The 24740-nt window shown below is 36.0% G+C and overlaps 2 protein-coding genes and 1 pseudogene across 7 annotated transcripts in view; 1 reads left to right on the top strand and 2 right to left on the bottom strand.

The window, feature by feature from the left end:
* Positions 1-24740, bottom strand: part of fli1 (Fli-1 proto-oncogene, ETS transcription factor) — a 40087-nt gene that overhangs the window by 1686 nt on the left and 13661 nt on the right. For 4 of the 6 annotated variants that reach the window (XM_046864061.1, XM_046864063.1, XM_046864062.1 and 1 more), the window contains 5 exons: positions 19400-19468; positions 13452-13511; positions 12847-12909; positions 12704-12751; positions 9707-12555 (listed from right to left, as the gene is read on the bottom strand). In XM_046864061.1, coding sequence (XP_046720017.1) covers positions 12026-12555; positions 12704-12751; positions 12847-12909; positions 13452-13511; positions 19400-19468 — 770 coding nt within the window. In that variant the 3' untranslated portion in view covers positions 9707-12025. Of the gene's footprint in view, positions 1-9706; positions 12556-12703; positions 12752-12846; positions 12910-13451; positions 13512-19399; positions 19469-24740 lie in introns of those variants that run through there. The other 2 variants (XR_006927635.1, XM_046864064.1) reach the window with 2 other exon arrangements.
* Positions 3011-5001, bottom strand: LOC124395519 (annotated as a pseudogene).
* Positions 5903-8444, top strand: LOC124395518 (ATP-sensitive inward rectifier potassium channel 1-like). Its single transcript, XM_046864066.1, has 2 exons — positions 5903-6030; positions 6411-8444. The coding sequence occupies exon 2, from the start codon at positions 6488-6490 to the stop codon at positions 7607-7609; it is 1122 nt and encodes a 373-aa protein (XP_046720022.1). The 5' UTR covers positions 5903-6030; positions 6411-6487; the 3' UTR covers positions 7610-8444.

Below are 24740 nucleotides of genomic sequence, written 5' to 3'. Positions count from 1 at the left end.
TTTACATTTATTTTATTTGTTTTACAGGTAGTTTCTTAGTCTACATTTTCACATTATTTACCTAAATGGTTTTAATGGTTAAAAAGTTGTACCAGTGTATTAGTATGAAGCATTTCTCTGCAGTCATCATTTGAACACTGAGGGAAGAAACAGATAAACAAGTTATACTTAATTTTCTTCGAACTTGCAAGTTGTCCTCAGTTCTAATCAATCAATGTGTTTTTTTCTTTTGAGAAAAGCTTTGTTTAAGGCTGGAATTGTTGTATATAATATTTATCTGTACACAATCAGTTTGCTTGGGCATTTTCAGCACAGGAAACCAGGTTGGATTTACACAACATGTTGTAGGACATTGTTTAGTATAGGGTAAGCAACATGATGTGTTTTGCTTGCCAAGACATGCAACTCATTCTCCGAAATTCTACATCAAGCATGTAAGACAAAGATCTGATCCATCAATCTACTATACATTTGTATTGTTGCTGTTATGTCACAAACCAGAACGTAGGAACACAAAAGTGTCTTCAGGATCACGTTATACTTAAATTTGTATCAAATGTTCTAACAGGGACATCCACTACTTTTTTGGTCAATCATTTAACACTTTTCTAGTGGTTAATTATCAGGTATGTTTTATGATACAATTATTGGCTATATGTCTTACACACACACACATCTACCATTAACAATACAATTTTTTAATGCGGTGGTGAGAAATCCATCACACAACTGATGTTCAGCAGTGTCCCTGTACCTATCTCTTTTTACTTATGGACAGTAAATTACACAGCAACAGACGGGGTAAAATGCATAGCTAAATATCTCAAACCTGTATAAAAAGGAAGATGAGTGTGTATGAATTTCTCTGTATACAGAATCTGTGTTTTTTACTAATTTATTACAACATACTACATTAACTTCTGAAAAAAGCTAGACTGTGTATAATGGTTTACTGTTAACACAGTTAGTTGTTTGTCACATATAGGAAATGTGGGTAAATTTCTTAGCAAGCTACATGATGTTCCCAGAGTACAATGCTAAATTGGCAAGCTGTTTACACAAGCTGTTTGCTCTGTACACAAAGTATGTTCCTACCACTACAGGTAAGTGGTTTGAATTTACATAGAGAAAGTGAATAAATTTATATTATACATAGAATTCCCTGAAAAATGGAGGGGGTGTGTATGCCAAAATATTTTAATATTATATTAATATTAAATATATATTTATATACAGTACAGACCAAAAGTTTATATATATTATATATACAGTACAGACCAAAAGTTTATATATATATTATATATATACAGTACAGACCAAAAGTTTATATATATTATATATACAGTACAGACAAAAGTTTGGACACACCTGCTCATTCAAAGAGTTTTCTTTATTTTCATGACTATAAAAAATTGTAGATTCACACTGAAGGCATCAAAACTATGAATTAACACATGTGGAATTATATACATAACAAAAAAGTGAACTGAAAATATGTCATATTGTAGGTTCTTCAAAGTAGGCATCAAGAGAATGTCAAGAGTGTGCAAAGCAGTAATCTAAGCAAAGGTGGCTACTTTGAAGAACCTACAATATGACATATTTTCAGTTGTTTCACACTTTTGTTATGTATATAATTCCATATATAATTCCACGTGTTAATTCATGGTTTGATGCCTTCAGTGAATCTAAATTTTCATAGTCATGAAAATAAAGAAAACTCTTTGAATGAGAAGGTGTCCAAACTTTGTCTGTACTGTATATATATATATATATATATATATATATATATATATATATATATATATATATATATATATATATATATATATATATATTTTTTTTGTCAATCTGGGTATGTTGTCATATTCTTTTTGTTAAACAGAAATTTAATAAAAACAATTACATTTATGTGGAAAAAAAGACAATTCCTTATACCAGCAGTTAACAAATGGCTATTTAAAAAAACTGCATTTGACACTGTTATATATCCAACTCTGGGTTAAGATTTATCTCTTTTTTAGATACTAGAATGGTTTGTATCAAAGCAGTTATGCACATAGTAAATAGGAATTAAATTCATAAACTATATGAGTGAGGATTTAGACCTCATTATAGTTCAGAGACAGTGCTGGTTAAGTGGTAAAAACCTACTTCTGGCTTCAGATCACGTCCATGTCTCCTTGGTTGTGTTATTTAACCTTAGTGCATTCTTTGACATCATTGTTCATATTATTCTCCTTGATAGACTGGAAAAAGCCGTTAGAGTTAAGTAAATTGCCCTCTCCAAGCTTAGATCATATTTAACAAATTTTGACAATATTACCAGAATATCTTTCTTTCAAAAATAAAGCAACGATAGGAAGTGTGATGTCAGTACACAATGCAGAAAAAAACTAGTTCATGCTTTTGTTTCCACTAGAATGGTAAATTGTAATGCTTAACAAGCTTGCAAAATGCAGCAACAAGAATTCTTACTAGAACCAGATCACATCACCCCTATTCTCATTTAATAAAAAGTATCTTGAGCAATTACCTTCATAAGATTAATGCAGTTATACAACTCTTATTTTCATAAATTGTTCACTTATGATTTTTCACTTATTCAATTGAGAACAATTGGAACATGATTCTATGTGTAGGAACTGCAAATTTTTAATAAACCATATAACAATATAACATTTTCTCACCCAGTGATTGAAAAAGAAAATAACATTTTTTTAATTATTATTTGGTTGGTGTGTTTTATTTGTTGTTGTTGTAAAAAATAGATTTATGGTGAAAGATTAGGTATTATGATACTAGGTGAAATACATTTTTATACATGGCCATTTCAATTTTGGCTGCCCCCAAACCCCCCACTGCCAAGATTGATCTGAACAAGACTGATCAGGAAAGGGTTTTACCCAGTATTTAATTCAAAGAAACAAGCAAATAAAAAATATATAAATTGCATACATGTTTTTAAATGAAAAATGTATCTACTGATTTCTACATACATTTGCAATGCACATTTTTATTGGAGAAATAATAATAAAAAAAAGGTTTATTGAATGAACAAGTTTTATTTTCTTTTTCTGCATGTTCTATAAACTTGCTGATAATTAACTGCATTAACATCTAACACAATTACACATTTATAGTATGCAACACACAATACAGGTGTTTCTTCCTAAAACCTTCAGTATCAATGTCTTAAGATATCAGTATCTCAAAACACAAAAAGTGCATTCTGTACCAAATGTTGTTCGTGTTAATGGTTGAGAAATACAACTAATCAAAACAAATACAAATACATTCAGTGGATCTTAAAATATAAAAGTGTATTAAAACTAATACATAAGAAATGGCCCCCCTCACTATGCACTGAGATCTCAATTACCATTTGCAAATTGTGTCAAAAAATATCAATGTTGTAATGGTTAATCTTGATTTTACAAATCACAGTCAAAGCCTTCATTGTCCATGCCAGCACTTGAGTTGCGATGGTGTGCTTTCTCATTGTGAAAGCATTGAGCACAGTGTGGTGTTTCTGTGGGCATAACTTTAGCAAAGTTGGAGAAATCAATGCGATATTTTCCTGCTTTGTTGCGGGAAATGATAGGAAGGAACTGGTAGCCCCATATGATCTCCTTAGGGATGTAGGAAGTCCTCACATGGCAGGAGAAGCTGGTGTATTCAGCAACACTGTCCATAAACACCACAAGCTCAAAGTCCTGATTCTGAAAAGTGTCCACTGCCATTTTAAAGAATGGACTTGTTTTGTCTATCACATGGTAGAGAGTTAATGGAGAGATGAAGAAGAGGTTGTCTTTCCCAGTTTCTACACTGAAATCAATGTTGACCTGATCCATGATGATGGTTTCTCCTTCAGTTGTGGTTGTCGTCTTAATAAATTTGCCATATATTTGGGTTCCAATCATCAGGGATTTGCGCAGGTTGGCCACTCGTATTTTTAGACACAAAGCATCTTGTTTAGTGCAGATGACTGCCATCTTGCTAAATATAATTGCTTTAGCTCTTATCTTTGGCAGTGAGATTTTCGCCATTACCACTCCACCCCAAAAGCAGGTAATAAAAACACCAAGGATAACCTGGAAAACATAGACAGCAACGGCACCTGGGCAATATGAGGTAATGGCTCGATAACCATAAGCAATAAATGTCTGTGTCTCCAGTGAGTACAGAAAGGCAGTGGTAAGGTCATAGACATTAACCACACATGCATTGTGGTAAACTGGTGGGTTTTGCCACCACAAGTCACCATTGGTACCACCGACCCAGTAATATAAAAGTGCAAATACAAACCAGCTAAGAATAAATGAAGCTACAAAAGAACATAAGAAATGTCCAGTTGATTTCAATTAAGGTGGTCCAAATGTCCAGCATGTAACTGAACCAGTTTTTATACCTTACATTAGAATACTCAATGTTACAGCGGCCTTCTTTGGTCACAAGGCGGTTTTGGTGAATCCGTCTCTTGGTCAGATAATTTCTAAACACCTGAGTCATTTTTACAAGTTTGAGAAATCTCTGCACTGAAAGAAAAAACAGGATACATTGAACTGCAGGGTCAGAAATAATTTTCAATTAAAAAAAACAAAGTCTAATGATAGAAATTAAGTAAATTGTTACAAATTAAACATATTCATTGTGAAAATGTTGATTATAGATTCATTTTATCTTCGGCAATTATGCAATCTTCGGCAATTATGATTGTATGTATTATCTTGCTATTAATAAAACAATACATAGAATTACAAAACTAAGTATGTTTAAAATACAGATATGAATGGTCAATTTCTCTGCACTCTATATCGGAAATATAATAAAAATAAATAAATAATTGTAGCAAAAAGCTAGTGGCAACAGTTGCTTTTCAAACATCTACACAAATCAAAAAGAAAATTAGTGTACGGCATGGAACCTACCTGTTAAATAAAAATGTATATCTCTTTGGCCATCAAAAAATTTTACTCTCTCGAACCTTAACCTAATCTCTTGTCTATCTCTTTGTCTCTGAGACCTTTTATTAACTCTGTGTATTTGTACAGTACCAGAAGGCAGGACTTGGCATCTGCTTTTATTTACCTGCACACAAAATTCACAAAATTCCACTAAGTGCAGGACATATATATTTACACAATACAAAATTGAAATAACCTGTAGTCGGTATTATAGTCGGACAGATTTTACCTGATTGCTCAAGAAACTTGTGCATCTAAAATGATGTCTGATCATTCTAAAAATTGTATACAGTGACAACCTCTGTTTGGTTGGCAATTTTTTTCCTTGGCTAAATTTTAAAATTAAGAATTGCAAATAAAACTGTAACCATGATTATAATATTGATAAAACTATATATATATATATATATATATATATATATATATATATATATATATATATATATATATATATATATTCCGTAAAACATCACAAAACTGAATAGAACTTTCGCTATGTTTCCACATGAACAGTTTTATTGACGGATATGAGCTTCAGGGCGGATTTTAGTGCTTGATTTGAGACTTGCTGTTTCAGTGAGACAAATGTTATGTGATTAAAAAAAAAAGATTTTTTGGTGCAGTTATTATTATTTCTTTAATCTAAATAAAGAAAGGACACCGTGTTTGTGTTTGGTTGAAGGTTTTAATTTCACCTCTTTTAAATTCATTTATTTGGCTAAAAACAAAATATGGTCAAACATATTTGTATTAATATTATCTGAAAATTTGCAGGGTTCCAAAGAGAACTGTGTTGTATCAACAAGATATAAGATTTTTTTTACACAAGTCCAAACCCACTAAACCGTATCATAACAGTGAGACATCCTCTGTACATCCCTTCTCTAAGAAAACAGCTGACTTTTGTATACAGCTAAACATTACAGGCCGAAGAAAAAAGACTCACACACGATCTGAGATCATTTGAAGAGTGTGAGCTGAGAAACAGAGACAGGGACATGGATAAATAAGCATAACAAATAAAAAAGGTGATGAAATATACACTTGTGAACTGAAAACTGAGGTAAGTGTATTTAAGTATATATACCTGAAGTAAAATTTTTACATGTGGTGCACATGGTGAGGGTCCGCAAATTGATTTTCTATAACCTACTATTTTAAAAATGATTACATTAATAATGCATTTCTTAGATTAATTTACATTTATTTATGTAAATTTACCTACTTTTCAATTACTTATTTACATTTGGTCAATTGTTAATCCTAACCTTATTTTACTCGAAAACCTTTTGTTCTGATGGAGAAAAGTAAAAAAAAGTTTTAAATAAAATAGCCAAAATATTATTACACACACAGAAGCCGAACGAAAGAATTATTACACACACATAATATGAACCTAATTATGTTCAAAAAGTAAAGCTGTTTGTGAAATTTATTTTGCAGATAAAAGGGTTCCTCTCCTAAGTGCACATCAACATTTTTATGTTCTGACTCCTAAGACTTGGTCTGAGATACTGAAAATGACACGTACCTTACCAGAGTTGCTTAGAGAATACTTGGCTCGAAGGCGCATTCAGAGAAATCGCTTGGTGACCAAGGACGGCCACTGCAACATTGCATTTGGCAGTGTGAAACAGAGCCATCTTTTTGTCTACATTCTAGACTTCTGGACAACCTTAATGAACATGCGCTGGCGTTTTGTCATCTTTCACTTGGGGATTTCCTATGTGTTTGGCTGGTTCATTTTTGGACTGCTCTGGTATTGGGCTGCTTTTGCTAATGGTGATCTATTCTGGCAAAATCCACCTGTTAACCATAACTATTGTGTTGAGAACCTTTTTGATATGACTGGTGCTTTCCTTCAGTCTATAGAATGTCAGATGTCGATCGGTTATGGTTATCGACTCATCACTCCATATTGTAAAAGTGCCATCACCATCCTAACAATTCAGGTTGTCTTTGGAACGGTAAATCTCTGTTTCTGGTGTGGGGTGGTTATGAGTAAAGTTGCCCGTGGGAAAAAAAGAGGCAAAACCATCCGCTTTAGCAATATGGCTGTTATCTCCTCCAACAAGGGCAGTCTCTGTTTGCAGATACGAGTGGCCAACATGCGCAAGTCCTTGATGATTGGAAGTCAGATCTATGGCAAACTTCTTAAAACAACTATCAAACCTAATGGCGAGACCATAATAATGGACCAGACCAAGATAGATTTCATTGTAGATGCTGGAAAGGACAACCTTTTCTTTGTCTGCCCTTTGACCCTGTACCATATTATTAATGAATCAAGCCCATTTTATCAAATGACAGTAGATACTCTTCACCAGCAGGAGTTTGAGTTAGTGGTGTTTCTCGATGGCACTGCAGAGTCCACTAGTTCCTCCTGCCAGGTCAGAACTTCCTACCTTCCTAAAGAGATCATGTGGGGCTACAAGTTCCTTCCTATCATCTCACGAAGCAAAGAGGGAAAGTATCATGTTGATTTTTCCAACTTTGCCAAAGTGGCTCCTGTGGACACACCACCATTTGCCAGTTACTTTGCTGAATCCCCACCTGGCTTTCATCATCACAGTCCTCCCACTGACAGTGACAGGGTTCAGGAGATAGAAGTTAAAGAACAGTTCATTACTACCAATATGTAATGCATATGTGTTTTTTTTATATGTACTTGTCATTGGGGCACTTTTTTATGTTGATCAATATAAAGTTTATGTATAAAGTATGAATATATTGATTCAATGAAAATATAAAGCTAAATGTGCATTGCAAGACATAGATGTAAGATGATCCAGGGTGCATAAAGCCACCTCACACTCAACATCCCCAGGATTGACTCTAGAGCCCCTGTAAGACGGACCATAATAAATTAATGAAACAAATAATGTAGGTTGATTAAATTAATGACTGAATATTCCTTGATAGCATGAAAGTGTCTGTGTATGTTATCATATTAGCCACTATTATTAGTTGTATTTCCCATGAAAGTACATTATGTGGACAAAGATTTCTAGACACCTCCACATTAAACCCATACAGTACTTTTTTGCCACAATTACTACAATGCATGTTCACCAAAACTAAGAGATCCAAACTTGTTTCAGTATGAAAATGCCCAATGCTCAAAGTGAGCTCCAATTAGAAATGCAGCTTGGAAGTGTAAGAACCACAGAGCCCTGTTTAGAGCCCTGTCCTTGACCCTCCTGAACATCCTTGGTATGATAATGTTCTATAATGTTCTTGTAGCTGAGTGAACACAAGTTTCTATAGTTATGCTTTGAACTCTTTTGGCTCTCATATATTCCATAAGAGTAAAAGTTATTATAATAGCAAAGAGGGTGGAGTTTAATACTTCAATGCTGTTATTTTTGTAAATACTCACTTCAAAGTAGGCATCAAGAGAATGCCAAGAGTGTACAAAGCAGTAATCTAAGCAAAAGGTGGCTACTTTGAAGAACCTACAATATGACATATTTTCAGTTGTTTCACAATTTTTTGTTATGTATATAATTCCACATGTGTTAATTCATAGTTTTGATGCCTTCAGTGTGACTCTACAATTTTCATAGTCATGAAAATAAAGAAAACTCTTTGAAAGAGAAGGTGTGTCCAAACTTTTGGTCTGTACTGTATATATATATATATATATATATATATATATATATATATATATATATATATATATATATATATATATAAATAATAATCGCACATATTAAAATTAAATGTATTTTATTTTAAAAGCTGTAATAAGGTAACTGGGCATGACTTATGTTGCATGTTCTCAGTAGCTTACTTGTAAACTCCTGTGAAAAATGTTGGGCCGATGTTGGGGTTAGTTTTGTTTTCTGCTCAGCCAGAAGAGGGCAGAAAAAGCCAAGAAATGGCAATTTGGGAAAAACTGTGACTTATTGCATTCATGCAACTGTGTAAAATAAATCCTGGGTTTTAATAACCTGTTCACATAAATAAATAAATAAATAAATAAATAAATAAATGTAAGTGTGGAATATTGTAATTCAATGTAATGTTTTTTTGTGTGTAAAGTTTTGTATGTACAGTATATGTAATATGTAATATTCTCTATGATACATACAGGATGATACAATATTATATCATTTATAATTATTTTGAAAAGCAAATATACTTTAAAGATCATGGCTGAAAGTATGTTTAAGGATTCTGCAGAGAGATGGTAGTCTGTAAGGTGTCTAGTAGAGAAGATGGAAAAGAGATGAAGCTGGTTGTGTGTAAGAGAGGGTGGTGCACCGTGGAATGCTTTTGTTTAAAAGTGCTGCTCTCTGATTCACAACATGACACACGGACTGACGCAGAAGCTTTCCAGTAAACAGGAAAATGTGTTCATGGTGGACATGCATGTAAACACAAGCACACACACACACACACACACACACACACACACACACACACACACACACACACACACACACACACACACACAAACGGACACATACATGTATATACTGTATACATGTTCACAAACAGCTCATTTACAAGAAGTCCTATATTAATGTACAATATATCACATTTTAATTCTATTTGAATTGATTTAAAATTCTATGTAATATTGGCAAAAATACTTAAATATGTGTATCTTTATAATAGTTTTATTTTATTTTCTAAGCTTAAAAATGTAAGCTTATTTTCTTGAGTCAATCCACTACAAACTATCCCTAGTAATATATAAAGTGCTAAAAGAAGAATAAAAAAAATCAGACAAATTTCAGTAGTTTCAAATGTAAAAACATTTATTTTTCATCACATTTATCTACAAAGCCCTTTAAAAAAAGGTAATAATACATTGCAGGAACAACAAAATAAAAAAAAAGAATAATTGCAAAATTATATATATATTTTATATAAATTCATATATTTAATATTCAAAATACATTGTATATACGAAATAGCACAATTCCTTCATTAGATAGTGATATTTTGAAAAAAGGATGAGTTGGGTATTTATTCCTTCATTTTTTAGAAGCTGTCTATTGCTCTACTTCTACATGTAAGAAAATTCAAGCACGGGAACATCAACGTGTCTAAATTAAGACCCTGCAATAGTTTGTGAGGCACATTTGCATGTTGACTTTGGGATTCAAAGCTTTAGCAGGAAAATGTTATTTTATTTTTTTTACATCATTTTGGCACTTACAGTATTACAGTTCTGGTCGATAAAGCAAATGATTTTTTTTTTTTACAAGGCATTTGTGGTTTCATTAATAAAGAAGAAGAAGAAAAAAAAAGAACAAATCAAATACTTTCACCTCATCATGACAAGGCACAGAGCACATTACAAAACAAAAACATTCATAAATTTATTGCCCAAATGTACAGATACAAAACACTAATGCTGTACATACTTCCTTCAACACCGGCTTTAAAAAAGTTTGCATTTTGACCGAGGTCAACTCGTATTCATTCTCTTGATCTTTTAATACTGTCACATATGAAAATAACTCTGCATAATTTATACAGTAAGATGCTTTTAATGCCTAGTTGACCGTTGATTAAAAAATAATAGCAAATAGGTCTGACAAACGCACAGCGTTCGCGAATCTGAGGATCACTCTGGTTTCAAACTTTTGTGTTGTTGTAAATGATAACTTCTTTTATTCATTCAATTTTTTGGTTTGTAAAGAGGTACGTTTGCATAATGTCCACATTCAACTGTTCAGTGATTTTAGTAGCTTTAGGTAATTGACTTAATAACGTTCAGGAACATGTAATTCGATGATGATTAATTAGATTGTGAGATGAGCTATAGTAGAGTGATATTTAACTGGCAAATAAGATACAAATACGGATGTATCCTATATAAAAACAGTGAGGTACAGCGGTGAAAGTTAAACCACTTTGGGCTGCTTTCAGAAAAAAACTAAATTAACACTAAGTGGATTAAAATATATCGTCTGCTTCACGGGCAGTTTTCACATCAGCGCTAAGTCCGTGGTTTGGCTTTAAATACTGCATGTTAGTCTTTTACAATGTTTGATTGGTTTTCACAAGACCAACCACGAGCCTTTGGCAGGTGATCATCTTTTGCCTCGTGGAATGCTACATTACACTGAAATTCATAGGCATCAACGTCAGCTTTGTACTTACTTTCTTAGTTTATAGGAATGTTACTTTCAAGATTGTGGCGATTGACACTTTGGCGAGCCCATTGGATTGTGGTGACTGACAGAGACAAAACTCTGTGCAAACCTAGAATTGCTTTCCTCAGCTATGGCCAATGTGTCGGAATTCCAGTTAAGAGGAAGATTGAGAGAGAAATAACTAAACCTGAACCTTCCAGTAGCTATATATATATATATAAAATGCTGTGATTCCATTTTTAGATGGCTTTTAGAGTCCACAAACAAAACAGATTGATTTCCAGACCCCATTTTGCTGAATGCATTGGAATGTTAATAGTATCTGTATTAGCAGAGAGAACATCATCACAGTGTCGCAGTAATTCTTGATTTGTTATTTCGCTTGGATTGCTTTTGTGCTATAATTGTTTGACTAAACTGCAGCATGGCATAGGTCAATCCCCAATGGGATTGGAGACATTTCACATTTAAACACCAAGACCTTCTACAGCTGTGGAATTTGAGAAAAGTGTAAATCCGTATTGGGTAGTTGCATGTGTGTCGAGTGGATGCTTTGGCCCATATTGTTTATAAAAATAGAAAGACACAAAAACATGTGGAAACAAAAATGCATTGAAGACAAACAGACAAGAAAAAAAAAACAAAAAAAACAAGCAGTTACTTGTCCTTTGACTAAGTAGTACTCCATTTTGAAGTGGATCAATACAACATCCAGTTTTTGGTTCATTCTTTCTCCTTTCTTTTCTTTTCCCTTTTTTTAAAATCCAGTTCATTGCTTTAGTGAATTTAGCCCTGATTCTCCTTCATTTTACAAATTTAGTCACACTTTGTCTTTTTTCATTCTCTTTCTCTCTCTCTCTCTCTCTCTCTCTCTCTTTTAAATTTGCATTCCTTCTGAGTGCAGCTTGGGGTTGGCATGTGGCTTCTAGAGCAAACTGAGAGGATTTAGTAGTAACTACCCAGGTGAGAGGGCATATGAGAGTTGGGATGTCTTGGCACACTGGCACTAGGGTAGATGCCTGCCGTCGGGGAGCTCCAGTAAGGGTTAGAAGGGCCAAAAAAATTGGATGAAGTGACAGGCATTGAAGGAGGGTGTGGTGAGACAAAGTTGACCTTCTGCTGGTGAGCGTGGTAAGGAGGCACGTAGGCCAAGTCAGACGGGTACTTGTACATGGAAGACTCGGTAGGGTGAGGCTGCAGGGCTTGGGCGATGCCATGGAAGTCGAACTTGTAGGCGTATCGCTTGCCATGCACCTTGGTCATGATGTTTTTGTCGTAGTAGTAGCGCAGTGCGCGGCTCAGCTTGTCGTAGTTCATGTTGGGCTTGCTCTTGCGCTCTCCCCAGCGCCGTGCAACCTCGTCTGGGTCGGTCATCTTGAACTCGCCGTTGGTCCCTTCCCACGTGATGCAGCCAGCATTGGCGCTGTCGGATAGTAGCTCCAAGAGGAACTGCCACAGCTGGATCTGACCTGAGCCTGGACATGTGGACACAGAATGGCAGAGAAATTAGGTAATGTAAATGAGTACTGACCAATCCTGGCTAGATTTGCTGTCCATTATTCAAGATTAACAAATCCGATGGTTATGTTCTAGTTATGGTAACCATTATCTTTTTTTTTTTACCTGGGTTGGCAAGTCGACTGCTTGTCGGTCCTAAGATTTGGTATGGATCTGCAAAATAAACACGTACGTATTATCACACACATTTATCACACACAACAAGTAATTATTAATGCACATATTTTAAACTATTTGTTTTTCGTTACCTGGCTGAGGCCGAGTTTGTTCAGTGCTCTTAGATACATTCTGTGAAACCACAGTAGGGGAGCCTAGGAGAGAAAAAAAGAAGGGTGAGCATGAACGGTAATTATTGATCCCCCCTTTACATATACATTCTTGTCCAAAAAAAACCCTGGTCATATCACTAAGTGATTAGTATGTATATCCTACAACTGTATCCAATAGATCCCCTAATACAACAAATATGTATAAGCTGAAATCTTATGCTATACACTTCCCATAAAAATGGTTGCACTGTGATGTAGTTGCTTGTTAAGGGATCTTCACTGTGCTATTATTTTCAATGCACCGTTTTTTTTTTTTTTTTTTGCACAATTGCTGTTTGCACATGTACACTTTATGTAGTCTTATGTGTCGATCTGCTGATGCATTATTAAGTTATATGTTGTAACGCTACAGTATGTTGTCTTATGTAGGACCTTGGTCTTGGAGGAACATTATTTTATTTCACTGTGTCCTAATATAATATATGGTAAAAATGATAATAAAAGCCAGTTGAGTTCACTAGACACAATTCTTGCACAGTACTTATTCAAAAGAAACAAGAAATACCAGCATTTTTTATGCTCACCTTTACCACTGTGCATGCTGTTTGACCAACCTGTCCTCCGTACAGCATCATATGAGGCATCTGAGTAGAAACAACAGACAACTAGGTTAACTTTTTTCTGGTTTATTTTTGCTACTGATGCTTATCACATATTATGTATTAAGTTAATAGATGTTTTTTGTCTCTGGTTTGTCTGTACTGACAAAATAGATTTTTTTTTATATAAATTAAAAGTAAGGAAGAAAAAGATCTGTTCGAAAATATACAGCTCTGGATGAATGTGTGCGGATTTGTCTGGCTTTGGCATGGCTAAAAGGCCATAAATTGTGCTTAAGCAGATTTTATACTAGCCAGATTTGTAAAACACACAGATCCACATACAGAAAAACTCCACAATGAAACGTTTCCTTGTTGATTTGGGTTGATCCAAATTTCAATAATAAAAAAAACATATATTTTATTTTGAATCAGTGGCATAAAAATAGTTATTCCAGATATAAATTTAAAGAGATTCCGTTCTCTTGTTTTCTTTAAGGTATAACCTGGACATGGACAGATTTAAAATGGAAAAAGAGTAAAGCGGAAAAAAAAAAAATTCATCAGACAGCAGGAAATCATGAAGACGTTTGTAGATTTCCCAAGGATGTTTTGGACAGACATCGCATTCTCATATGTAGTTCTAAAACAGTCTCATTGTGCCTTGAAGCATAATGCTGTTCCTTCTGTCCCGCACGGAAATTAGCCAGCTATCACTGCTAATTATTATCCCCATTCTTCAGACAGTCCTGCTGCCCTTCTGGCCTTAATGATGAAGTGACTGATTGCTTTCGGCATCAAGTTGCACACATTTTGAACAAGAAGTAGTACTGAGGCCACAGAAATGTAATAAGAATAATGGACATGCAAAATCCAGGACACAGATCTGTTTATTTTTGTCAAGGTTAGAACATTTGGATCCCTGTAATAAATCATTGGTACACAGTAGATGAAGTATAATAAATTATGAGGTTAGGGAAATGCTCAAAATCAATGTGAATTAAAATATACCTAAATTACGGTTAAGTTTTTCTTGATTTTTAGAGGTTTTTGTAGTATAATAGTTATTTTAGGTGGGACCATACTATCAATTTCCCTCTGTAATAATGGAAACCACATTCACACAACTCCTGCTTGATTTCTAATCCACAAGAATTCACATACGAAAACCACCTTACTTTATTTTTTAATACCATAAATAATCACCTCATGGCTTGCACTTTTAGTTACAATGATCCAGCACTGCCATCTTCTGGTGCATAGCCTGAAATCTTTATTCTGGGTGGGTCTCAAATACATTAACTACTGAAAACAAAGTAAACGTTTGGCTTGGAACGAGTTAACAAAACTAAACGGCCCACTTCTTTTAAAATCACAACACATCTTTAGCCAACATTCCTCAGTGAAAACAAAACTGAGAGATGGCGACTGAGCGTCAGAAGTCTTACTAAATCTCACAGTCAAGCAGAATAAGCATTATAAACGGATGTTTCACCTAAAACATCTGTATGAACGCATCAGAGCAATAGCAAAGGGAGAAAAATTGATGCTAGAATTCAGTATTTTGTTTCATTTTATTGATATTGTATATATTGACTCCGAGTTCTGCTTAATATTGAAACGGACTCAATGAAACGTTCCATTGCTGTTTCATAGTCATTATTTTTCATCACTCTTTCGAGGGTTCATTACAGTTTTTTCCTATGTCTTAATATCCTTGTGTTTATCTATGTCTCTGGAGTAATCTAGTACAAGACCTGATCCAACAAGGGAAAGAAGGATAGAGAGAAGGAGGGAGCGAGTCCTGAGAGAGTTACGTTTCCTGCTTGCTGAGCCTGCACACACAACCTCTCTTTGTTTTCCTGGCCCCTTTTTTCCCTTGCTTTTTTTTCACCCTCCCAACTGTGAAAAAACACACCAGTCTACCTCCTTCCAGGAGAAGGCCCACAATCCAGTAGGGAATGAGAGAGAGAGAGAGAGAGAGAGAGAGAGAGAGAGAGAGAGAGAGAGAGAGAGAGAGAGAGAGAGAGAGAGAACTGGGAAAACACCAGAGAGCGAGCAGACGAAATACGCCGTCGGTATTTGAAAAGAAAACAGTGGTGGACGTTACTACTGTCTGATAGGCCCAAAAGAACTGGAGGTAGCCTAACTTAAAATACAGGCCAGCAACAGTTCCTCACTAAGCTTCTAAACCTTAAGCACTGGAGAACTGAGAGGCTCCTGCTGCTAATTCACTTCTGGATTCAGAGAAGCTTACTTGACATTTTCCTTTAACAACATTTTTAAAGATAATGAAACAGTCTGGACCTGAGCTCAAAACTTCTCAATGTGCTTTCCCACTGTGCTCACTTTGTTCATCTCAGCTGTGCTGCTCTGGGTGTGGTTGCTCCTTAGAGACCAGACTGAAGTACAGTGAAAACTTACTCATTACACAACTAGCCAGCCATCTAGACTACCACGGTTCCTAAACTGTATGCTTCACTCAGCACTGTGCAGTTACCAAATGTCCTCTACAAATTTCCTCATGCATTTTGTATCATAGTCCTGGAGACATGATCTATCCACTCACAACCTATAACATGTACATTACTATCGGTAAAGTATGATACCTAAGCACATTTGTACATCGCGCTTTACAAGTGCGTCTGCTAAATGCCTTAAATGTAAATGTACCTACATTTAAACGAGCACATTATAAGAGTATATATATGAGTATATTATAAGCTTTCAGTGAATTTAACCCTGATTCCTTCCACCCACCCCAAGAACACACAATCTTATAAGCAGGAAAGCAGAGACATATGTAATTTATATGTGATTCTTCCAATAATCTAACATAATAAACACAAAAACCCCAATGTAACCTAATCTTTTGTATATTGTGCACTGTATAGCGCATGCTTACTTGATCTACTTTCTAAAAATGTCTTCTCTCAAGGCATTATGGGTAAAATAAATAATCTTTCAAAACAAACTGATAATGTCGTCTATTTGGCTTGACCACAGGTGAGACATTCTTCTCATACTAGTTCTTTTTTTTCTTCTTTTATATACTCTGATCTATATACTCAGCCTTACTCGGGAAAGGTTTTGTGCTGAGGTTAAATTTTTAGTTTTCATTTTTAATTTATTTGTATGAATTGAATTTTAATGATACTGTAGAAAACAGAGAAAAAGGTACAATCAAAGAAAATGTGCTACCATACTGCTATGGGTCAAAGGTCATACAGTGTCTTTGTTTCTATCTAATCGCCAAGGATGTTTGTACTAATAGCTCTAATGAGGGATTTAGCAAGTCGTCAGCATGGCTCAGATAGGCTGCTTTCCCTTCGCCACTTATCAGGACAGACATAATTCTGGACCTAGCAAGATACCACTGCTGTCAGGACCTAATGGATATCAGTGTTATTACAGGCGTGACAGAGGGTATCCTGGCCAAAGCGATTAATTTCTCAGGCAGATCTATTGTCTGTGTGCATGGTTTGTCTATGGACTGAGATGCTCAAACTATTTTAGACATAATTCTTAAATAAAGCCTCATGTTCATTCATTTGTTCTGTTATTCATTTAGTCAGGGTCATAGTGGATCAAGAACCAATGGCTTTATTATTTTTATAAGAATACAATTTCATTGACCTCGAACAATATTTAGACAGGCCTATACACAAGTAGATAAAATAGCTTATAAAAATGTTTTTACCACCAGTCTTGAATTCTTGACCTTAATTCTTTAAAAAATCTGGCAAAATCAAAATATTGGCCCTTTTTATTCAGTGTAAACTAATTATTATATTGCTGCAAGTCTGTTATAAAATTGGTCAGCACATTGTTGGGTTTCTGTGTGTAGAGTCTTGTGACTGATTACCCTTTTTTCCTAGGTGGTGCTAGGAAAAGCGAGGAATGTGAGCCCCCTGCTGGGCAAACAATGCACACCTCTCTCTCCAATAACACTGGGGTACAGAGATAAAACGGACAGCTTTTCTAAAGAATTATTAATAATAAAACACTGTATTAAACTGTATGAATAAACTTGTATTGATATAATACTGCAAATTCTGCATAAAAGGTGTCTACTTGTATATACAGCAAGCCAATCACTACATTACAAATTGCTAATAAATTCAGGCACTCATAAAACTCATAAAATATTCTGGGCCTCGGGAGGTACGTGTGTAGTGCACACTTTACATACATCTTTTAGAAATGTGTGTATTTAGTAAACAAGCGCTATACTGTAAGAACAGGAACTACCTGATTTTAATTTCATTTAAATATAAATAGACAAAGCATGACCTCATTTAGCTTAAAACTGTTAGCATTGGCAAACTGCTGTGGGAAAAAATGAAATTTGGGAATGCTGTGGTAGACAAATAGTCAACATCTTGGTGGTAAAATTAACTCCACATTGCGTTGTGTATAACAGTTCCAATGAAAATTTCAAATGATTTTGGTCTCAAACAATGCCATCAAAGATCTTAACTTAAAAAAATGTAAACAGACATTTGTCTGTCGATATTTGTTTAGACCCAGAATTAAATTAATATGATTAAATGACCTTTTATTTGAAATTTAAAGCAAAACTCTGCATTTGGAGCGTGCACCTTACACTGCCTGCTGAAATTAATAATATAAGAAAATAACAGCATTCCAGGACATGCCACTGGACTCATTAGTCTTCTAGGAAAATAAACACGGGCACAAATTTCGCTCATGGCATCATAAGCAATGTAAAAACACACTAACAAGTTTAAAAAATAAAATTAGCTGTACTTTATATAGACTAAACTAAACCATTGCTTTTCACCAAACCCTCACAATCTAAAACTAATATTGTCTAATCCAGATACTCGAGAGGGGAACAGCAGCCATAAGTGATTCTGTGCTGTTATTGTGGCATGGCACTTTCAACACTCAAAACCAGCAAATCCATTCGCTTAAATCATATTCCTTTTAATTGGAGCCTATGACACCTGCCTCTCAACTCCATATCTACTCCTCTGTGTCAGTCTCTCCCCCACCCTCTCCCTCACTGTTGGCTTTGGGAACCAAGGCACGTGCCTTTTGTCTTGCAAATTCTCTGCTTTCTGAAAGGTCCTCGGCCCGCACTTCACATTCAGGTGGAGGCTGAATGGCTGACTCAACAGGCACGCTTCTTTATTTACACAGAACAAAAACAGCACCTGCTGAGCTCTCGGGCTGTGGACATTGGACACACACTCAGAGATAGAGACTGAGTGCTCACTGATCAGCTATATCACCCTCTAGTCTGCAGGTATTGGTAAGAAAATCACTGTCTTAATTTCTAAAGCTGGTGGATTAAATTCACCTGAGACAAATTATTGAATTATTGAGCCTTGTGCATTAAACTAAGTATGAATGCATTAATAAATCATTAACAAAATGCATTTACACTGTAAAATGTTAGGCGGAAAAAAAACCCCTCATATTCAAATTGTGTGAAATTACTGTATATAGAAAGTCAATGTGAACTTTGATTATCTTCAGAAATGGTATAACTGGTAAAAAGTGTGATGAGTTCAAATTATAATCAAATTATGTTGTCAATTATGGGAACATCTGTGAATAAAATGAAGACAAACCCAAATAAAAGGCACCATATAAAAGCTTAGTGTGTGTTAGTGTGAATCTCAGTGATGCACTGCAAAGGCTGTGAAGTATAATTGGAGATATAATATTGCAACAAAACCTCCCAGACACACAAACACATACCAAAAATACCATGTCACCTCGCTGTTATCGTTTTGTCACCGTCATAGTCAAATCAATTTGCTAAGCCTTTTTTATGTATGTGGAAGTGACTATATTTAAATGATCTTTTTCATGAGTAACGTACTTTATAACTTAAAGTTGAATGGCACTCATTAACACAAAATCAATTCCGCATATGATTTACAAAACGTAGTCAATCCTACCTTCTTTGGCAGCCAGACGAGGAGACTGGTCAGTGTGAGATGGTGCATTATATGATATTGATGAGCTACCTGTAAGATATAACAGAATGAACTATTAAGAGGCATGTGCCAAATGCTTTACTATAAAGCCAAACTGCGCAAGTGAATATTAACGTTTATTAATGTGTAATAACAGCGTTAGTACTGTTCTGTGTAACTGCTCAAATGGTGCATTTTTCTCAAGAAAACAAAGCAAATTCCTCACAAACAAGGTCATAATCCAAATTAAATTATATAGAAAAGAATGTATTTTGCATGTAGCTTTTAAATACTGGCTTTATGAATATCGGGACTGACACACAGCTCAGAGATGATATTACTGATATATTTTGGGTACTGGAGTGGATGAAAGGTGTGCGTAAGTGTGTGTCTTATGGGGGAAATTGGAGGGGCTTTGCACACATATTTTAACCTCCAGGCCCCTCACCCCCAGCCTTGTGGTGTTGAGACCCCAGAACAGGGCAGCCATTGTGCAGGGTGCGATCCCCATGCAGCAATCAAACACTGCTGCCCCAAAAGAAAAATAAACCCCCACATGGCCGTGGGCAAGAGACGAGGAGAGAGAGAGAGAGAGAGAGAGAGAGAGAGAGAGAGAGAGAGAGAGAGAGAGAGAGAGAAAGAGAGAAACAAGAGAAAGGAAAAAACAAACAGACTTAGAGAGAAAAATAGTAAAAGCGTAGCACAGACTGATGTAAGACCTAAAGGTTAGTTCACACTGAAAACATTGCTGTATTTAGCCTTCTGTCTTTACACACTCCTATTTCCAATCCAAACCAATCCCTGTGAACAATGTGACTCAACTAGACATAGTCCTGCTTTTCTATCCGTTATTCATGCTGAATAAATCATTAATATATGATAGAAAATATGTGTGGATTGTACAGAGCAAACTTTTAACACCAACAAGGAGCACCACAGTCAACAGAAATAATGTAATCACATTTGTTCAATTTGACACTGTGCCGTGTCACATTTTTTAGTGAAGGGGGCTGGCAAAAAAATGTTATTCATGGTCATGGTTATAAAACATAGAATCTGTTGTTTTGGCTTTTTGAACCTTAACAGGGTCACAAAAAGTGTGAATTGGACAGGAGGACATTTACACTAAACACACTTGAGTCTGATGTCAGTTTCTGATGACTTTAGAAGTACACCATCGTTAAATCATCTTCTCAGTGTCTGCTTTGGGATGAAGAAAAAGAATTAGCCAATTCATCTAACATTTTTGAGAGCTGGAATGAATCTTAAGAATTTGAAGGAAATGCGTGTGGACATCATGTGGATCTACACACCTACACTAACCTCATCTTGGGTTTAGACCAGGAACACTGCAGCTGTGAAGTGGCAATATTACCCATGCTACCCAAGGACATACAATAGTCTCGACTAAAATCCTTTCTCTCTCTCTCTCTCTCTCTCTCTCTCTCTCTCTCTCAGAATTAAGGGTATACAATCAACTATACACCAATTCTACTTACACTACCATGCATAAGGTAATATACATGCAAGACAAACTGTTTAAAGGACACTGGGTTTCTAATACTTTTGTGCAGCACAGTACATAAATATCTTTTCCTTCACTAGATAACTCTTTGTTGTGTTTGTGTTTGCTGTAAGTCTGTAAGTAAATAGAAGAAACACATCTGCTGAGAATCTGGACACGTGTATAACTCCTCATCACATAAAACATAAAATCCTATTTGGCTTCTCTGTCTTTCTCCTTATGACTGCTGGGATTTGGGATTTCTTTTGACACGATGCATAGATTAAATTATCTGCATTGTGATTGGTTCTGAAATAATACATAAACATAATACATGCAGTGGTGCATAAAACTGCACTCAATACTGATATGAGAATCAGACTTTTGATTTTAGAAAACGTGGCTCATCACAATTTAGGAACAGCTGGTTAAAGTAAGTAAGCAGATCAATAAAATTCAACAAGAGCAACAAGTAAAAAAGAGAGACAGAAAAAACAGAGAGAGAGAGAGAGAAAGAGAGAGAGAGAGAGAGAGAGAGAGAGAGAGCACAGTCAGAGTAAAGCTGCACACATGTTTATGGCTTGTGTAAACTATCAAGGCCTTAGAATGCTGGACACTCGTTTTGTCTCAGCAGTGTATTCTTCCTGTTACTACCTTTACAGAGGGTGCGGCATTTGTAATTACGCACACAAACATATACAAATGTATATATATATATATATATATATATATATATATATATATATATATATATATATATATATATATACACATATACAAACACACACACACTCACACACACACACGTGTGTGTATATACCCCTTATATGTGTATATACCCGTACCCTTTGCCTTCTTTTTTCTTTCACCAATTACACAAAATTACTAATGATTGGATTTATGACATTGACTCTGCACACATAGAGCACACACACACACACACACACACACACACACACACACCCAACGGCCTTTGTATGCCGATTGTTCAGAGGAAGCTGAGACAATGCTAGCGGTTCACCTCCGCTCCACTCTTGGCTGTAATTTAAACAAATTCTCAAATTGCGGCCAAATTGAAAGCACATTGGCGAGTGGGCGGCAATCGCATACAAAAATCTGGATAAGTGACCGAGGGCAAAACCATAATAATGCAGCAACAGGCCACACTACTTCACTTCAATATGAACTTGAAGCCTCCAGCATTGGTGCATGCGGCAAGAGATCCAATCTACTTTCCATGAGATCCAGATTTAAAGTCAAGGCCTGGTGAGGAGCCCGTATTTAGATTTAATTTCTGCATTTGACTGCATCTCTATTTCTGTTTATAGGAATGCATGTGTGTACATGCATGCTCTCTCGTGACACAGTGAATAAATTTGTCTGTGCGTGTGTGTGTCTTCTGAGTATAAAGATGTTTGTGTATGCGTCTGTGTGAATGAGTCAGCAGCAGCAAAGCTATTAGTGTGGCCTGAGGCTGGAGTAATGGTGACCCTCCTTTGCTCTGCTGTGTACAAGCCTAATGGCATGTTGGAATGTTACTCAAACTCCAAATAAATAGAACTAAACACATATGTGGATATGTGTGAAGAATTATTTTATGGTGTGCTGTTGGCTCCTTACACGCTGTAGTTGTACTCAATGGTGTATGTGCATGTATAAGGGGATCCAGAAAGTTCTGAACAGATTCCTTATTTGCCTGTGATTGTGTTTGTTTGTGTTTCGAGCGGAAAAACAGATTAGCTTATGTTTCATATCTCAAGGGTCTGCCACACCCTGGCAAATATACACACACAATCATCTCTACACTATCAATAGCCATCTTGGATCATGCTAGAGCATACTCAGAAGCAACACAATGTGAATGTTTCAAACAGTGAACAACACACTTTTACAGACAATGTCATTGTCTTTTCTGTGTCTCCAGGAAGTAAATATGGGTAAAAAAAAAGGGGGCTTCAGCACATGGTCTTCTATTTTATTCGTATTCCTTTTTTGTTTAGGATTGCAGCCAAAACAATTCAAATTGCAGAGCAGAGGATTCTGAATCATTTCTTAACCTTCCAAAGTACACATAGGCGAAATCAAAAGCAGTTTCAAGCAGATGCACAATGGCCCATGCTTAAGCAGAGGCTCAGTGCTGAAGCAACCGTCCTTAATGAAAACTCCAAACGGCAAGCTCTCCTGAGAAAGGAAAAAAAGCATCCTGAGAATGCTTTGCCCTGAAGCTCACAATGCCTCCGTTATGCTCTCGATCCATACACAAGGCCTCGGCTCGGCTAGCCGCACAAAACTGTTGACACCCATGGAATTAAGTTCCCATTACCTCACACTGCTGAGTCTATTGGCCTGTGTTTTTTTTTGTGTTTTTTTTAGAATGGCTGCTTTTAAGCAACAGGACTCCACCCACCTTGGAGCGGAGCTGCTGTCATAATGTTAGGATGGGCCAGCTGTTTCTCTCATCCCGTTTTGGGCCAACACCAGTGGGGCTTGACCTTTTAGACGATGCTCAGCCTACCCTCAGGATGCTCCACGTTTTTTTCCAACCAATCGGTGCCCTGTACTTTCATCTGTATTCAAAAGCCCTAGCGATCAGATTAAACGTCTGGACCGTAACCTCCAGCAAGTTCTTCAACATGGTCCAGATGACAACCCACGCACAGATGCACCAGGTCTGCACTGTGCTGCTTATAGATTTCATTGACCAATTGGGGTTGGGGGAAAAAACTTGCCAAAGGAACTTCGCCAAAACATGAAGCGCTACAATGTAAAAAGCCTCTGGAAGAGGAATGAAGCAGACTGCCTCCGTTGCAAATTAGGGATAAACTTTCCCGTGCAGAGCAGAGGCTGGGGCCTTGCCTGGCAGGCTCCTGAGGCCATGCACCTGGGTCTCGTCTAGTCCTGCCCATGGCTGAGGGCACACAGAAGGGGAGTAAATTTGGTTGGGATAGTTATCAAAATTCTTCATGGTCGCGGCAGCTCTGCCAAGCAAAACGTGGCTGTCCTGAGGAGTTATAGGGATGAGAACAGCCAGGAATGGTCATTCTCCAAACTGAAAACGATTAAATGGAAGAACGAAGCTCTGACTACATGATACAACATGTTAAATCAATCGTTTATGTATAATTTCACTACACAGCAGTTTAGAAAATCAAGGAAAACGTGTGTGGTTTATCAACTTTGTTATGGCACAAACATCGAGGCCCAATTCAAATGGTATGTACCTCATCTTGCAGAAATGTAATTTATTAAGCCTAAAGAAGATATACAACTATAAACTTCACCTTTAGCCCTTTGACAGCAAATACTTTTGTGCAATTAAGATTGCAACTGAGAAACATGTTGAATAAGGTCAGTATTCTGGCCAAATATTGTGTCTTGCTATTCTAACAACTCGAATCACTGCCAAACACTGCACAATTATGACTCTATTACGTTTCTAGCTTGGTTTCTCAACACCCCATTAATTCTTACTTGCTTTCCCCTAAATGTGTCTTGGGACTATTTTCAATAATTCGACTATGGGAAAACAATTTAGCAGGTGACAGTATTGTAAATTGACATCAGTGTCTATGTCCTGGCCACAAACCAAACAATTATTTGACCTCCATTCTGGCAGAAATATGAGCTCTATTGAATCAGGACATTTGATATTAGCATTAGATTTTCTTTTCTATTCTATCAGTACTGTTTTCAATTAGACATCTCCAGCAATGTTTCTGAGTTCAAAGCAGCACGTTAATGTTCAGGCCTCTATTGTATTTCAAGTGGTTAGCAAATTCAGATGGCAGACATTATATCTGACCACAAGTGCTGTCACAC

The sequence above is a fragment of the Silurus meridionalis genome, chromosome 13 (genome assembly GCF_014805685.1).
Source record: "Silurus meridionalis isolate SWU-2019-XX chromosome 13, ASM1480568v1, whole genome shotgun sequence".
NCBI classification, from domain to species: domain Eukaryota; kingdom Metazoa; phylum Chordata; class Actinopteri; order Siluriformes; family Siluridae; genus Silurus; species Silurus meridionalis.
This window is presented reverse-complemented; position numbering and strand designations above follow the sequence as displayed.

Bases quoted from the DNA above. Each gene is read 5' to 3' on its own strand.
- LOC124395518 (XM_046864066.1), top strand. From the start codon at position 6,488: ATGACACGTACCTTACCAGAGTTGCTTAGAGAATACTTGGCTCGAAGG.